This window comes from Pleuronectes platessa, chromosome 15 (genome assembly GCF_947347685.1).
Source record: "Pleuronectes platessa chromosome 15, fPlePla1.1, whole genome shotgun sequence".
NCBI lineage: Eukaryota > Metazoa > Chordata > Actinopteri > Pleuronectiformes > Pleuronectidae > Pleuronectes > Pleuronectes platessa.
Window position 1 is genome coordinate 6,152,248 of NC_070640.1, and position 17,799 is coordinate 6,170,046.

General features: G+C 42.0%; 3 protein-coding genes across 3 annotated transcripts; all 3 read right to left on the minus strand.

Moving 5' to 3' along the window:
- Positions 1 to 589: 589 nt before the first annotated feature.
- LOC128457430 (olfactory receptor 1496-like) lies at positions 590 to 1,573 on the minus strand. Its single transcript, XM_053442112.1, has one exon. The coding sequence runs from the start codon at positions 1,571 to 1,573 to the stop codon at positions 590 to 592; it is 984 nt and encodes a 327-aa protein (XP_053298087.1).
- An 8,742-nt stretch (positions 1,574 to 10,315) lies between these two features.
- Positions 10,316 to 11,299, minus strand: LOC128457322 (olfactory receptor 1496-like). The gene has a single exon (XM_053441972.1). The coding sequence runs from the start codon at positions 11,297 to 11,299 to the stop codon at positions 10,316 to 10,318; it is 984 nt and encodes a 327-aa protein (XP_053297947.1).
- Positions 11,300 to 13,338: 2,039 nt separating this feature from the next.
- LOC128457481 (olfactory receptor 1496-like) lies at positions 13,339 to 14,322 on the minus strand. Its single transcript, XM_053442183.1, has one exon. The coding sequence runs from the start codon at positions 14,320 to 14,322 to the stop codon at positions 13,339 to 13,341; it is 984 nt and encodes a 327-aa protein (XP_053298158.1).
- Between the last annotated feature and the right edge of the window lie 3,477 nt (positions 14,323 to 17,799).

The following is a 17,799-nucleotide window of genomic DNA, read 5'->3' on the forward strand; positions in this document are numbered from 1 at the left end:
AAAACTCAAAGCAACTCCAGTCTGAGAATTTCATAATTTCAAATCTCAAGATGAGTTTTCATCACACATGAAATATGTGAAAAATTACAAATACTCTGATATATATATATATATATATATATATACAGGAAAGTGATGATAACAATAATAAACTTTATTTCTACAGCACTTTTAACAAAACCAAAGTTACAAGGTGTCTCACAAAATCAAATATAAGTGCAGAGTTGAGAAAAGCAAAAAGATCATACTCAGCATTACAATAAAACAAAACAAATGAAATAACTAGAATGAAACAATAAAGGAACAACATTAAAACAATTAAATGAAAATAAGAATTATAGTTACATGTTTGTAGAATCAACTCGCAGTTATCACACAGTACACGAGTATAAATAAATACAATTAGCAAAGAACTTTAAATGAGTTATCTTATTTCACACTTCTTTTAAAAACGTTACTTGATTTGAGGATTAAATGTAATAATTATTATAATTTAATATCAAAACATTTGTGGTATTGTAACATATGTATTCACTCACTCATTGATTCTACTGTAATAGACGTAATGTCCTTAACAGATCAGAAGTATTTACCTGATAATAACTTTCTTTACTTTAATCCCAGATTTCTTTCTGATCTTTAATAATTTTCTCACAGATTCTTTGATTTCTTGCGTCTGCAGAACATAGATAATCGGGTTCAACGTGGGAGGAAAGACAGAGGTCAGAGACAAGTTAATGATCCTGGCGTTGGGATGAATATTCTTCCCAATAGTAAATGTGACTAATATCGGGATGAAGTAGATGGCCACGAGTGACAGATGAGCTGTGCAGGTTTTTAAGGCCTTCAGCCGCCCCTGAACCGTGGTCACTTTGCTCAAAGCATAGCTGATGTACAGGTACGTGCACACGATGAATAACAGAGGGAACCAGAGGATGAGAGTTAATAACAGAACGGCCATGATAGTAGTGGGTGTGGTGTCGTTGCAGGCCAGACGATGCAACTGACCGTGGTCACAGAAATAACTCCTGATCACTATGGACTGACAGAAGGAGAGTCTGGTGAGAAGGCCGGCTGCGATCAGTACCACAGTGACGATAGAGAGCCAAAAAGAGGCGATAACACAAAACATGAACCTGTGAGTGATCTTCACATGGTATTGCAGCGGGTAACCGATCGCTATGAGTCTGTCGTAGGCGAGAGCCACCAGGTTGAGAGACTGCATGGAGAGACAGGTGTAGCAGAAGAACAGGAAGGTCAGGCAGTCGTTGTAGGGGATGAGATGATGGTTGAACAGGAAGACGTCCAGGACCTTCGGCACCAGAGCAGAGTTACCAAACAGGTCTGTAAAGGCCAGGTTAAAAACTATGATATACTTTGGAGTTCTCAGATTGGGATCCAAACATATTACGGCCATGACTGCAGTGTTTGCCAGCACGGAAAAGATATACAGAAAACACAGAAAGATGTAATAATACTTGACATGAGGTATTCCGATAAATCCGCTTATTATGAAATACGCAGGACGCACAAAGGTGATATTCTTCCCGAGAGCCGAGTTGAAAAAGTCCATAGTGAGAGATGAAGTGAGATGAAGGAGAGTGCAGCAGGTTTGTTGTGTGGAGGATGGAGGTGAGCTTGTCTCACTCTGTTCTGATGAAGAAGCTCCGACAAGCTTTATTCACTGATCCTCTGTTTATATCATAGATGGTCAGCGTCTGGTCCCTGGAGTCTGCTGTATGCAATCAGGAAGAACCTTATCCAATACAATGCTAATACTGCATTTATTATAGTATATTATTTATTTATTTTATATATATTACATTAAGGTAATTGGAGCATCTATTTTTATGTATTTTCACTGTTTTTTAATTTGTGACTGTTTGGTTTGTTTGCTGTGTTTAATTCATTTGTTTTCTATATAGATAATCACAGATATATAATAAACCAGAGGTCTTCAACTGGGGGTCCAAGACCCCTAGGGGGTTCGCGGCGGTACTGCAGGGGGGTCGCAAAATGTGTGGTTGATTAATATTTTTTTGGGATTTTTTATAATTTGTGATTTATTTTCTAACCAAATTTCCCCCCCCCCCCCACAAATTAAAATGTCTTTAAATACACATTAACATGCATCCAACATATTGAGAGGCTAGTTTGACACTCTGCCTCACAACCTCCATCCGTCCAAGGTTAGATAAGTTGTGTGCTACCCATCAGGGTCCGACATTTCACTAATGTGGGAGTATGTGTGCCATCCACAGATGGCTTGAGGATTCACTGTCTCTTCTACATGTATGTTTAAAATCAAAAACATGAATCTGTGAATAACTTTAATAGCTCAGTGTTGAATGCAAGATGTATGTTTACAAATGGCAGTGGCATGGCCATCCTGTACCTAGCACATGTTTAAATTAACAACATGAACATATGAACCTGTTTTATATTTGAATAGCTTAGTATTGAATGCACAATAACAGGGTAGCTATGTTTATATATGGCACTAGGCCCAGTTTAATATAGAACACAATTTTATACAATACATATAGTAGGGGGTCCCTGTTACGTGTGTGGTTGTTTTCCTGTGTCTCCCCTCTCATTCTCTGTAGGTCTCACACCATTGGCTGTTCCTCCACCATCGTCCAACCCCCTGTCCAATCTGGGAGCTGTCTGTTGGCCAATCAGTGTCGTCAGGCCTTGATAACTTGCACCTGTTTTGTCTCCATGGAGGGAGGCCATTGTCTGCCTGTGTGTGGGCTGTGTGGGGCTGTTGCCTTTTGTTTGTGAGATGCCACCGGGGTTTAGGTGAATAGGTAAGACACCCTTGGGTTTACACTGCCATCACGTAGACCATACTCTGTTATCACATCAGGTTAGGAGCGGGGCCACCCTCTGTATGTATTAGCTAGGTTGTATGTGTGCACTAGTTAGTTGTCACTTTATCTTGTTTTCTTTGCTTTGGCTCCTCTTATAGTTCCCTATTCCCCTTGGCGGATCGCTGGCTAAATAAAACACACTTACTTATCCAGTTTGCTGTTGTGCCCTGTTTTGTTGTTCTCCGAGTCAGCCTAACAGTAACATGTGTTATGGTTCCCCTACTCCCCCCCTAGACGTAGCAAGCTAACATCCTGGAGCCGTAACATATTTGGGGGCTGGTCCGGGATCCTCATTGTAGGACTCCACGTCGGGCTGGCTGTGAGGTGTTCGATGCAGGTGTGCACATAGTGTAGCTGGTTTGTGTGTATAAGATAGGCAGTAGTTGTTTTTGTAGGGCTCGTTATGGAGGCTTTTGATTTGGGTGTCTTTTTGGCTGATCCGTCTATGGATCGAATTGACAGATGCCGGAAGGCTGATTTATATGCCATAGCGGCTCATTTTGAGTTTCCAGTTCAGGGGACCCTGCTCAAAGCGAGACTTAAGGAGTGTGTCGTGGATATGCTGGTGGGCAAGGAGGTGCTTGGTGTGAATGTGGCTTCTCCTTGTAGTGATGATAGGGAGGACATGCAGGCTGGGGCAGAGGCTAAGCCACCCGCTACCTTACCACGCTTTAATCCGTTGTCACCTACTTTATTAATGTCGTCTCAGGACGCCCGTCTGAAAGTAAGGTTGGCCCGCTTGCAAATGGAGGCTGAGCGTGGAGAGAGGCAAGCTGAGCGTGAGCACCATCTGGAGATCCGACGGATTGAGGCAGAGAAGGAGGTGAAACTACGGAGGTTGGAATTGGAGGCTGCAAGTGCAGCACGTTCACCCCAAACCACCCTCTCTTCTCCACTAGCTAGCTCATTTTGCACATTGGATGTGACTAAACAAATGGCGTTGGTTCCGCAGTTCCGGGAATCGGAAATCGATTCTTATTTTGGTGTGTTTGAACGCATCGCAGTTTCTATGCAGTGGCCTAAAGAGGTGTGAACCCTCTTGCTTCAGTGTAAACTAACTGGTAAAGCTCAGGAGGTGTTGGCGTCCATTTCGTTGGCGGACAGTCTAGATTACGAAATTGTTAAGACCACTGTTCTTCGTGCGTATGAGTTAGTACCTGAGGCATATAGACAAAAATTTAGGAGTTGCAAAAAGTCTCCTGATCGTACTTTCATGGAGTTTGCTCGAGAGAAGTCCACCTTGTTTGATCGATGGTGCACCGCCACTAAAACTACAGATTTTTCCTCTCTTCGAGAATTAGTCCTGCTGGAGGAATTCAAGAATAGTGTATCAGAACGTATAGTAACATACTTGAATGAGCAAAAAGTGGTGTCAATGTCCCAGGCAGCTGTATTAGCGGACGAGTTTGTACTCACCCACAAGCCCGCTCATTCGTTCTCTACCTCTCCAACCACTCAGTTTCGCAGGTCAGTTTCGCTACCTTTACGTTCTAGGGAGGAACGGGAGTGTTATTATTGTCATGAATTTGGCCATTTAATTGCTGACTGTCAGCTTCGTATGAGAAATCATCCACCGCCCGTTCAACAACCAAAGGGGGTTGGGTTGATAAGTACAGTTTCTCGCTCTGTGGCAGTTATGCCGAATGTGTGTATTTCTGACCTTCCTGACCCCAGCTACAAACCATTCATTTTGAGTGGTCTCGTGTCACTGACCGGTGATCCAAAGGAACAGCAAAAGGTTCAGATTCTCCGTGAAACTGGGGCGGCCCAGTCGTTTATCCTCTCTGATGCAGTGCCATTGTCAGGTGATTCATTCTGTGGTTCCAGTGTTTTGGTTCAGGGCATAGAGATGGGGTTTGTGCCAGTCCCCTTGCACCTGATACATTTAAAATGTGATTTAGTCAGTGGAATTTTCAAAGTCGGGGTATGTCATAACCTGCCGGTAAAAGGCGTTCAGTTTATCATGGGCAATGATATTGCTGGAGGCAGAGTGCTGCCTATGTTGGAGGTATTGGACTGTCCCGAAGCTAACGCTGAGGATGAGTTAGCCGAGAGATTCCCTGGGATTTTTCCGGTGGGGGCTGTTACACGGGCGCAGTCCCGACCATTGAGTAATGTGGTTGACCTGTCTGACTCCTTTCTTGTCCCAGTGGGGGACGTAAATGAGGTTACTGGTTCTACCTCTGTGCCCCCTCCACAGCCTGATAAGAACAGTGCCGTTGAGAGTGCTGGCCTTAGTCTCGACCCATTGCCTCTACCGATAACTCGTGATAAGCTGGTTGCTATGCAAAAGATAGATTCTACACTGGAGCAGTGTTATGGGAAGGCTGTTACTCCGGGTGGGGATATCGACGGTAAGGTGGGTTACTTCCTAGATAATGCTCTTCTCATGCGTAAGTGGACTTCATCTCTTGATTCAGAACGTGACTGGAGTGTGATCTATCAGATTGTAGTGCCTGTTGCATATCGACTGGATATTCTATCACTTGCTCATAGTCACGTATGGTCTGGTAATTTAGGTATCACGAAAACCTATGACAGGATTCTAAGGCACTTCTTTTGGCCTGGACTGAAACGTGATGTAGCTGCATTCTGTCGTACTTGTCATACCTGTCAGGTCACAGGAAAACCAAACCAGGTTATTCCACCCGCTCCTCTCTGTCCGATACCCGCGTTAGGTGAGCCTTTTGAGCACGTGTTAGTTGATTGTGTTGGCCCATTGCCTAAGTCTAAGACTGGTAACCAGTTTTTATTGACGATTATGTGTGTTGCTACACGTTATCCTGAGGCTATTCCCCTTCGGAAAATCACTGCTCAGGCAGTGGTCAGGGCTTTGGTTAAGTTTTTCTCGACGTTTGGGCTCCCGAAAGTGGTGCAAACTGATCAAGGAAGTAATTTCCTTTCTAACCTTTTTGAGCAGGTGCTGACATCTTTGTCTATTACACACAGAGTTTCCAGTGCCTACCACCCTGAGTCTCAGGGTGCCCTCGAACGTTGGCACCAAACGCTTAAATCCATACTGCGAAAGTACTGTCTCGAGACCGGGAGAGACTGGGATGAGGGTGTTCCTTTTGCCTTGTTTGCGGTTCGTGAGATCGTTCAGGAGTCCTTAGGGTTTAGTCCGGCTGACCTTGTTTTTGGACATACGGTACGCGGCCCTCTCAGAGTTCTGAAAGACCAGCTTATCTCGGGTAGTGCTTCTTCTCAAAATGTGTTAACTTATGTGAGCCGGTTCCGTGAACGGTTGCACAGTGCCTGTGCCCTCGCTAGGGAAGCTCTGTCCGCCTCACAGAAGCGGATGAAGCGTCACTTTGATGAGAAGGCTGTCCCACGTTCATTGCAGACGGGTGACCAGGTTCTAGTTCTGCTTCCCATTCCCGGATCCTCCCTCTCTGCCCGTTTCTCCGGTCCTTATTGTGTGGGACGGAAGTTGAGTGACACAGATTATGTTATACAGACCCCAGATCGGAGGCGCAAGACAAGAGTTTGCCATGTTAACATGCTTAAGTTGTATCATGCAAAAGTTACTCCTCCTGAGGACTCCATAGAAGGGTCTACGGGTCCCACAGTCAAGTCTGCCGTTCCAGCTGTATTGGTTCCAGGCTCCTACCAGGTTCCTGAGGGTGACGAGGATGGATTGGAGTTGCGGAGTGCTCCTCAACAGACCCCTCGGTTGTTGAACTCTCGGATGCTGTCATCTCTTGACTCGCATCTGGCCTATCTGGATGAGGAACGTAGGGCTGACATGGTAGCCCTAATACGTGGGTTCCCTTGTCTGTTCGGTGATGTTCCTTCCCTGACCAACGTTTTGAAGCATGATATAGATGTGGGAGGTGCAGCACCTATCAAGCAGCATCCATACCGCATTAACGCTACGAAAAGGTTGATCATGTCGCAGGAGGTGTCTTATTTAGTAGAGAATAGTCTGGCGTCTTCGAGCTCTAGTCCTTGGAGTTCACCATGCCTCTTGGTACCCAAGCCTGATGGCACGTTCCGTTTCTGTACGGATTATAGGAAGGTGAACGCAGTCACGGTTCCTGACTCGTACCCGTTGCCGCGTATTGATGATTGTGTGGACACCATTGGGTCTGCCCGGTATGTGACAAAGCTGGATCTGTTAAAGGGATATTGGCAAGTCCCACTTACTGCTCGTGCTTCGGAGATCTCCGCATTTGTCACTCCAGACAAGTTTCAGCAGTACTCAGTGATGGCGTTTGGGATGCGGAATGCACCTGCCACTTTCCAGCGCTTAGTGAATATTGTTTTAGCTGACGTCCCACACTGTGCTGCTTACCTCGATGATGTGGTTGTGTATTCGTCTGATTGGGCTGCTCATGTAGATACCTTGACAACAGTGTTCCAGCGTTTGGCGAGGGCTTCCTTGACGCTGAATTTGGCAAAATGTGAGTTTGGTAGGGCTACCGTTACTTACCTTGGTAAACAGGTTGGGGGTGGTGAGGTGCGCCCCGTGGAGGCTAAGGTGACTGCTATCACTGCCTTCCCAGTGCCAACCACCCGGCGTGAGCTGCGCCGCTTCTTGGGTATGGCTGGGTATTATCGTGGGTTCTGTAGGAATTTTTCCTCTGTTGTCACCCCTCTGACTAGTCTGCTGAGCCCCTTGGTCCCGTTTGCGTGGTCTCCAGATTGCCAACACGCTTTTGTTTCTGTTAAGACTCTGCTATGTAGTACCCCTGTTCTGGTGGCTCCTGACTTTGAGAAGCCATTCAAGATGGAGGTAGACGCATGCAATGTAGGTGCCGGTGCCGTTCTTATCCAGGAGGATTCCAACGGGCTGGACCATCCGGTCTGCTACTTCTCACGGAAGTTCAATGAGTGCCAGACACGGTACTCTACTATTGAGCAGGAAGCTCTGGCTTTGCTGATGGCACTCCAGTTTTTTGAAGTTTATTTGGGATCGAGTTCTAGGCCAATTGTGGTCTACACGGATCACAATCCGCTGGTTTTTCTCCACCGGATGTATAATCAGAACCAGCGCCTCATGCGGTGGGCGCTGATTGTGCAGGGGTACAACCTGGTGATTCGTCACAAGAAGGGCTCCGAGAATATGTGTGCGGATGCCCTTTCTCGTGTGTGATGTTTGCTCTTATGGGTGGGGGTGTTACGTGTGTGGTTGTTTTCCTGTGTCTCCCCTCTCATTCTCTGTAGGTCTCACACCATTGGCTGTTCCTCCACCATCGTCCAACCCCCTGTCCAATCTGGGAGCTGTCTGTTGGCCAATCAGTGTCGTCAGGCCTTGATAACTTGCACCTGTTTTGTCTCCATGGAGGGAGGCCATTGTCTGCCTGTGTGTGGGCTGTGTGGGGCTGTTGCCTTTTGTTTGTGAGATGCCACCGGGGTTTAGGTGAATAGGTAAGACACCCTTGGGTTTACACTGCCATCACGTAGACCATACTCTGTTATCACATCAGGTTAGGAGCGGGGCCACCCTCTGTATGTATTAGCTAGGTTGTATGTGTGCACTAGTTAGTTGTCACTTTATCTTGTTTTCTTTGCTTTGGCTCCTCTTATAGTTCCCTATTCCCCTTGGCGGATCGCTGGCTAAATAAAACACACTTACTTATCCAGTTTGCTGTTGTGCCCTGTTTTGTTGTTCTCCGAGTCAGCCTAACAGTAACATGTGTTATGGTTCCCCTACTCCCCCCCTAGACGTAGCAAGCTAACATCCTGGAGCCGTAACAGTCCCTGCTCCATCTCTCCAACAGTTTGGGGCCTTGGCATGAAAAACTTTGAAGAGCCCTGCAATAAACCCTAAAGGCACAATTTACACAGTCAAGAGGAAACATGTATAAATGATTGAGGATCTTAAATGTTATAAGATCCACTCTCAACCTTAATACTGCAAATACAACAAGGCTTTGCATTTATTTACTTTACACCCAAATGAACAATATTAACATATATTCTCTTGTCAAAAAATGAATGGACGGATGGGCGAGAGAGAGAGAAGAGGCGTGATTCAGGAAAATGGTCGAGCCGGGATTCAAACCAGGGACCTGCAGCTCAAAGCTCACGTGCTTAGAATCAGGTTCTGTGATATTCCGAAGTCTCTGCTTTTACTAATAATATGGAACACAAAAGTTTAATGAAAGATATGATCTGTTCACATCTGACCACAGACATGAAGATGTGCATCAAATCCTCCTGCAGCTAAAAAAAGACACTGTCGACCAAAATATACCAGAAACCGACTTTGTTCCACGACAACGATGATGAACAGCTTTTGAAAAAAAAAATCTCAATCATCTTACAAATCTTGAAGTTCACATATACAGAATCTGCACTTCCTGAAGATGTCTAACAATCAAATCCACAATAAAAGAGACGTTGTGATGTCCTTGAACGGCAGCAGAGGTTTAATATGAACTTGTGTTTCAGGAGAGAGTGAAGTGAAGCAGAAGAGAAAAACACATGAAGACAGAAAAGCTCTCGTTCTGTTTTACTCTATGAGGAATCAATAATCACGAAGAAGCCAAAAGTTTGGTCAGAAATTATTTTTCTTCTTTAATCATTGATTTAAAAAAATACAAATCTGAAAATCATCTTCTTTTGCCATCTTAAGTATTGCATGTGTGGAGGACAATTCCACTGATCAGTGTCTAAGGTTGTGGAAACCACCTGACTAGGTGTCTGACTGCTGTGACCTTGGCACACAGGGAGTTTGCTACAGCGGACGGACACAGAGGAGGATTTCATATCTTTTTTCATATTACGTTTTATGAAGCACCTCTTTGTATTAGTTCTGGCTTTTTTGAACTTGCGGCGAGTTCTTCCATTTTGAGCACCCGTGCTTGTTGTATGACCTCTGCAGAGCTTATTATTATAAAAACTCAAAGCAACTCCAGTCTGAGAATTTCATTATTTCAAATCTCAAGATGAGTTTTCATCACACATGAAATATGTGAAAATTGCAAATACTCTGATATGTACATATATATATATATATGTACATATAAACAGGAAACTGATGATAACAATAATAAACTTTATTTCTACAGCACTTTTAACAAAACCAAAGTTACAAGGTGCGTCACAGAATCAAATATAAGAGCAGAGTTGAGAAAAGGAAAAAAGATCATACTTAGCATTACAATAAGACAAAACAGATGAAATAACTAGAATGAAACAATAATGGAACAACATTAAAACAATAAAATGAAAATAAGAAATAAAGTTACATGTTTGTTGAATCAACTTGCAGTTATCACACAGTACACGAGTATAAATAAATACAATTAGCAAAGAACTTCCGTCTTTAAATGAGTTATTTCACACTTCTTTTAAAAACGTTACTTGATTTGAGGATTAAATGTAATAATTATTATAATTTAATATCAAAACATTTGTGGTATTGTAACATATGTATTCACTCACTCATTGATTCTACTGTAATAGGCGTAATGTCCTTAACAGATCAGAAGTATTTACCTGATAATAACTTTCTTTACTTTAATCCCAGATTTCTTTCTGATCTTTAATAATTTTCTCACAGATTCTTTGATTTCTTGCGTCTGCAGAACATAGATAATCGGGTTCAACGTGGGAGGAAAGACGGAGCTCAGAGACAAGTTAATGATCCTGGCGTTGGGATGAATATTCTTCCCAAACATAAATGTGACTAATATCGGGATGAAGTAGATGGCCACGAGTGACAGATGAGCTGTGCAGGTTTTTAAGGCCTTCAGCCGCCCCTGAACCGTGGTCACTTTGCTCAAAGCATAGCTGATGTACAGGTACGTGCACACGATGAATACCAGAGGGAACCAGAGGATGAGAGTTGATAACAGAACGGCCATGATAGTAGTGGGTGTGGTGTCGTTGCAGGCCAGACGAAACAACTGACCGTGGTCACAGAAATAACTCCTGATCACTACGGACTGACAGAAGGAGAGTCTGGTGAGAAGGCCGGCTGCGATCAATATCACAGTGACGATAGAGAGCCATAAAGAGGCGATAACACAAAACATGAACCTGTGAGTGATCTTCACATGGTATTGCAGCGGGTAACCGATCGCTATGAGTCTGTCGTAGGCGAGAGCCACCAGGTTGAGACACTGCATGGAGAGACAGGTGTAGCAGAAGAACAGGAAGGTCAGGCAGTCGTTGTAGGGGATGAGGTGATGGTTGAACAGGAAGACGTCCAGGACCTTCGGCACCAGAGCAGAGTTACCAAACAGGTCTGTAAAGGCCAGGTTAAAAACTATGATATACTTTGGAGTTCTCAGATTGGGATCCAAACATATTACGGCCATGACTGCAGTGTTTGCCAGCACGGAAAAGATATACAGAAAACACAGAAAGATGTAATAATACTTAACATGAGGTATTCCGATAAATCCGCTTATCATGAAATACGCAGGACGCACAAAGGTGATGTTCTTCCCGAGAGCCGAGTTGAAAAACTCCATAGTGAAAGATGGAGTGAGGTGAAGGAGAGCGCAGCAGGTTCTGTTGTGTGGAGGATGGAGGTGAGCTTGTCTCACTCTGTTCTGATGAAGAAGCTCCGACAAGCTTTATTCACTGATCCTCTGTTTATATCATAGATGGTCAGCGTCTGGTCCCTGGAGTCTGCTGTATGCAATCAGGAAGAACCTTATCCAATACAATGCTTATACTGCATTTATTATAGTATATTGTTTATTCATTTTATATTATATTACATTAATGTAATTGGAGCATCTATTTTTATGTATTTATACTGTTTTTAATTTGTGACTGTTTGGTTAGATGGTGTGTTTAATTCATTTGTTTTCTATATAGATAATCAAAGATATACAATAAACCCTAAAGGCACAATTTACACAGTTAATAGGAAACATCTATAATTGCTTAAGGATCTTAAAGGTTATAGGATTTACTCACAACCTAAATAAATACAAGGCTCTGTATTTATTTACTTTTACACCCAAACGAACAATATTAACATATATTCTCTTGTCAAAAAACGAATGGACGGATGGGCGAGTGAGAGAGAGAAGAGGCGTGATTCAGGAAAATGGTCGAGCCGGGATTCAAACCAGGGACCTGCAGCTCAAAGCTCACGTGCCTAGAATCAGGTTCTGTGATATACTGAAGTCTCCGCTTTTATTAATAATATGGAACACAAAAGTTTAATGTAAGATATGATCTGTTCACATCTGACCACAGACATGAAGATGTGCATCAAATCCTCCTGCAGCTAAAAAAAGACCCTGTCGGACAAAATATCCCAGAAACTGACTTTGTTCCACGACAACGATGATGAACAGCTTTTGAAAAAAAAAATCTCAATCATCTTACAAATCTTGAAGTTCACATATACAGAATCTGCACTTCCTGAAGATGCCTCACAATCAAATCCACAATAAAAGAGACGTTGTGATGTCCTTGAACGGCAGCAGAGGTTTAATATGAACTTGTGTTTCAGGAGAGAGTGAAGTGAAGCAGAAGAGAAAAACACATGAAGACAGAAAAGCTCTCGTTCTGTTTTACTCTATGAGGAATCAATAATCATGAAGAAGACAAAAGTTTGGTCAGAAATGATCTTTCTTCTTTAATCATTGATTTAAAAAAATACAAATCTGAAAATCATCTTCTTTTGCCATCTTAAGTATTGCATGTTTGGAGGACAATTCCACTGATCAGTGTCTAAGGTTGTGGAAACCACCTGACTAGGTGTCTGACTGCTGTGACCTTGGCACACAGGGAGTTTGCTACAGCGGACGGACACAGAGGAGGATTTCATATCTCTTTTCTTATTACGTTTTATGAAGCACCTCTTTGTATTAGTTCTGGCTTTTTTGAACTTGCGGCCAGTTCTTCCGTTTTGAGCCCCCGTGCTTGTTGTATGACCTCTGCAGAGCTTATTATTATAAAAACTCAAAGCAACTCCAGTCTGAGAATTTCATTATTTCAAATCTCAAGATGAGTTTTCATCACACATGAAATATGTGAAAAATTACAAATACTCTGATATATATATATATATATATGTATATATATACAGGAAACTGATGATTACAATAATAAACTTTATTTCTACAGCACTTTTAACAAAACCAAAGTTACAAGGTGTCTCACAAAATCAAATATAAGTGCAGAGTTGAGAAAAGAAAAAAAGATCATACTCAGCATTACAATAAAACAAAACAGATGAAATAACTAGAATGAAACAATAAAGGAACAACATTAAAACAATTAAATGAAAATAAGAATTATAGTTACATGTTTGTAGAATCAACTCGCAGTTATCACACAGTACACGAGTATAAATAAATACAATTAGCAAAGAACTTTAAATGAGTTATCTTATTTCACACTTCTTTTAAAAACGTTACTTGATTTGAGGATTAAATGTAATAATTATTATAATTTAATATCAAAACATTTGTGGTATTGTAACATATGTATTCACTCACTCATTGATTCTACTGTAATAGACGTAATGTCCTTAACAGATCAGAAGTATTTACCTGATAATAACTTTCTTTACTTTAATCCCAGATTTCTTTCTGATCTTTAATAATTTTCTCACAGATTCTTTGATTTCTTGCGTCTGCAGAACATAAATAATCGGGTTCAACGTGGGAGGAAAGACAGAGGTCAGAGACAAGTTAATGATCCTGGCGTTGGGATGAATATTCTTCCCAATAGTAAATGTGACTAATATCGGGATGAAGTAGATGGCCACGAGTGACAGATGAGCTGTGCAGGTTTTTAAGGCCTTCAGCCGCCCCTGAACCGTGGTCACTTTGCTCAAAGCATAGCTGATGTACAGGTACGTGCACACGATGAATACCAGAGGGAACCAGAGGATGAGAGTTGATAACAGATAGGCCATGATAGTAGTGGGTGTGGTGTCGTTGCAGGCCAGACGAAACAACTGACCGTGGTCACAGAAATAACTCCTGATCACTACGGACTGACAGAAGGAGAGTCTGGTGAGAAGGCCGGCTGCGATCAATATCACAGTGACGATAGAGAGCCAAAAAGAGGCGATAACACAAAACATGGACCTGTGAGTGATCTTCACATGGTATTGCAGCGGGTAACCGATCGCTATGAGTCTGTCGTAGGCGAGAGCCACCAGGTTGAGAGACTGCATGGAGAGACAGGTGTAGCAGAAGAACAGGAAGGTCAGGCAGTCGTTGTAGGGGATGAGATGATGGTTGAACAGGAAGACGTCCAGGACCTTCGGCACCAGAGCAGAGTTACCAAACAGGTCTGTAAAGGCCAGGTTAAAAACTATGATATACTTTGGAGTTCTCAGATTGGGATCCAAACATATTACGGCCATGACTGCAGTGTTTGCCAGCACGGAAAAGATATACATAAAACACAGAAAGATGTAATAATACTTGACATGAGGTATTCCGATAAATCCTTTTATTATGAAATACACAGGACGCACAAAGGTGATGTTCTTCCCGAGAGCCGAGTTGAAAAACTCCATAGTGAAAGATGGAGTGAGGTGAAGGAGAGTGCAGCAGGTTCTGTTGTGTGGAGGATGGAGGTGAGCTTGTCTCACTCTGTTCTGATGAAGAAGCTCCGACAAGCTTTATTCACTGATCCTCTGTTTATATCATAGATGGTCAGCGTCTGGTCCCTGGAGTCTGCTGTATGCAATCAGGAAGAACCTTATCCAATACAATGCTTATACTGCATTTATTATATTTATTTAGTATATTATTTATGTTTTACACATTATATTGCATTAATGCAATAGGAGTTAGAAAATAAGTTTTCTTTGTTTAATTAATTTCTTTTCTATGGATGGACAGATGGATGGATGGAAGGATATATGGACAAATGGACAAATGGACAAATGGACGGATGGACAGATGGATGGACGGACAGATGGATGGATGGATGGACAGACAGATAGATAGACAGACAGATGGACAGATGGATTGATGGACGGCCATATGGAAAGATGGATAGATGGAAGAATGGACTGATGGACGAATGGACTGATGGATGGATTGATGGATTGATGGATTGATGGATGGATGGATGGATGGATAGATAGATAAATGGATGTATGGACATATGGATGTATGGATGTATGGATGGATGTATGGATGTATGGATGGATAGATAGATAAATGGATGTATGGATGTATGGATGTATGGATGTATGGATGTATGGATGGATGTATGGATGGATGTATGGATGTATGGATGTATGGATGGATGTATGGATGTATGGATGGATAGATAGATAAATGGATGTATGGATGTATGGATGTATGGATGTATGGATGGATGGATGGATGTATGGATGGATGGATGGATGGACAGATTGATGGACAGATGGAGGGCCGAATGGATGGATGGAGTCCTGAAGTCTAACACTGGCCAGAATAATACAATCTAATGCCTGTCAGGAGTGAGGTTAACACAGAGTCTTCAGTCTTCAGACTTCTTCCCTCTGATTGTTTGTGCTGTGTCAAAACTTCCCTTGACTTGATTCCCCAGTTGGAAGCCCGAGCGCTTCGGCCTAATGAGGCTGTTAATGAGTTGTTTGTCGACTGTGCTGCTGCAGGATGATGACACATCCGAGCAGTGAGGTAAACACTTTGTCCCAAACTGCAGGAGACAGGCAGGAGGGAGCCGGGGGGATTGGGTCAGCTACTTCAGAAAGAAGCTAGAGTTACACACTGAAAAGAGAAACTTTCCAGGACTTGACATCTGGATTTCTGCCACAGGAATACAAATAACACGACAACTCCTTGTGTTCGATGCTTTTTCTTAAACTAATCTAAATCATAAGAGGACGACTCTGCAGAAAATACTTCACAAACAAATATACGTATTCTCGTTTCACACACAACTGAATTCTGTGCATGAAGTACACATATGTGGCAAAGGAGAGAATCATAAATCAAGGCTCGACTGTCGTCTGATGGAACCACATTTAAAAATTCACTAGTTAATAACGTTGATGGAACTGAAACGATGGGACTCAACCACGTGGGCGCTGCTTCACCCAAACAATGTACAGTCCACACATGCTGCATTTATTTTAAATAACATATTTTATTTCATTGTTCTCATTCTATTTGTGTTTATTTGATATTCTGCATTTTTTATATTTTACACCTTTAAAAGAAGGATATGCCTGTCCTACAGATTATGTGAGATGAGATGATCCTTTATGTTCTGTGGAAAATAAATGTGTGGGCTCTGTCAGCATTACACACATCTGATTACTCCTGTTAACTTGTGTTTACAATAAGATATAAGCTTGTTGTTAGAATGGCTGTGATGAAGGCTATGAGAAACATGCTTGGCTTCTTTTGGGCCTTAATTGAACTTCAATTCAAGATGAACTGCAACATGTGATCTGATATGATTTGGTTTTTACATTATAGAAAAGTACAATTTGTTCTATAAAAAATGTAAAGCTTCAAAACAAATCCACCAATCAAAAGAAATTATATTCTGTATATGTACCATCGAATCCTTTCATAGTTTAAAAGTGAGGACTGGATAGAATACTGAGGACTTTGTATTATCAAATCAAACTGTGACCTGTGTCTGATCAGGTCAAAGCAGGAGATAAATGATCTCATTACTAACTATGTTGGGGAATGTGTTCAGTACATTCCTGAGATTCTTATTAATTTGATTTTCTGAGACTAATACAATATGGGAACCTTCTCCAGAGACTATTGAAGCCTTTCACCTGGAGTGTCACCCGTGGGGAGTCACTATTAGGGATTTGTGGCCAAATTAATGAGATGAGCTCCCTGGGAGTATTACCGGTGTTCCAGATTCTCCCACTGAGACACATTAAAGAAATAAGAAAGAGGACAGAGAGGACAGGAAGCATCGACTTCCTCAGGCCTGCGGGACGCAGTTAATTACACAACACATTAGCCTCATGAGGAATCAACCACCTGCTAGTTTGACAACATCATAATAATAATGTTTCTCACATAAATTCAGGAGACGTGGAAAAAACGCTTTTTCTAACCTGAGCTGCAGAAATATTTTAATTTGAGAACCAAGAAGAGAAGGAATGTTTTCACCCCTGTCCGTTGCTTTGTCTGTTGTCTGTTTGTCTGATGTCTGTTGTCTGTTGTCTGTTGTCTGTTTGTATATTTGTTTGTTTGTCTGTTTGTCTGTTTGTCTGTTTGTCTGTTTGCATGTTTTCTGTGTGTCTGTTTGTTTGTTTGTTTGTCTTTTTGATTGTTTGTTTGTCTGTTTGTTTGTTTGTCTGTTTGTCTGTCTGGCTATCTGTCTGTTTGTTTTACTGTTTGTCTGTTTGTTTGTTTGTTTGTCTGTTTGTCTGTTTGTCTGTTTGTCTGTTTATCTGTTTGTCTGTTTGTCTGTCTGTCTGTTTGTTTGTCTGTCTGCCCGTTTGTATGTTTGTCTGTCTGTCTGTCTGTCTGTCTGTTTGTTTGTTTGTTTGTTTGTCTGTTTGTCTGTTTGTCTGTCTTTCTGTCTGTCTGTTTGTTTGTTTGTTTGTTTGTCTGTTTGTCTGTTTGTCTGTTTGTCTGTCTTTCTGTCCGTCTGTTTGTTTGTTTGTCTGTTTGTCTGTTTGTCTGTCTTTCTGTCTGCCCGTTTGTTTGTTTGTCAATCAATTCAGTTTTATTTCTACGAGATATAAGAAAGCGAAGGATGAATTTCGTTATTAGATAAGTTAAAGAAAGTTGAAAACCCACACTCCTTCGATTTTTAATTAAGAATTTGGTTATATTAATAAATCTGTTATTATGTTTCCGTGTGCGATTGTGTCTTTGTTTCTCTGTTAGTTGCAGCTTTACACAAGAGCTACCAAACTGATGATCACAAAACTTGGTGGAAGGCTGTCGTTATGGGTCGGAGAAGAATCCAGTAAATTTTGGTTTGGATTCAGGTCAGTGGACAAATCCTGGATTTTGATTAATTTTCTTTCACTTTGATTTATCTTGATTTGTCACAG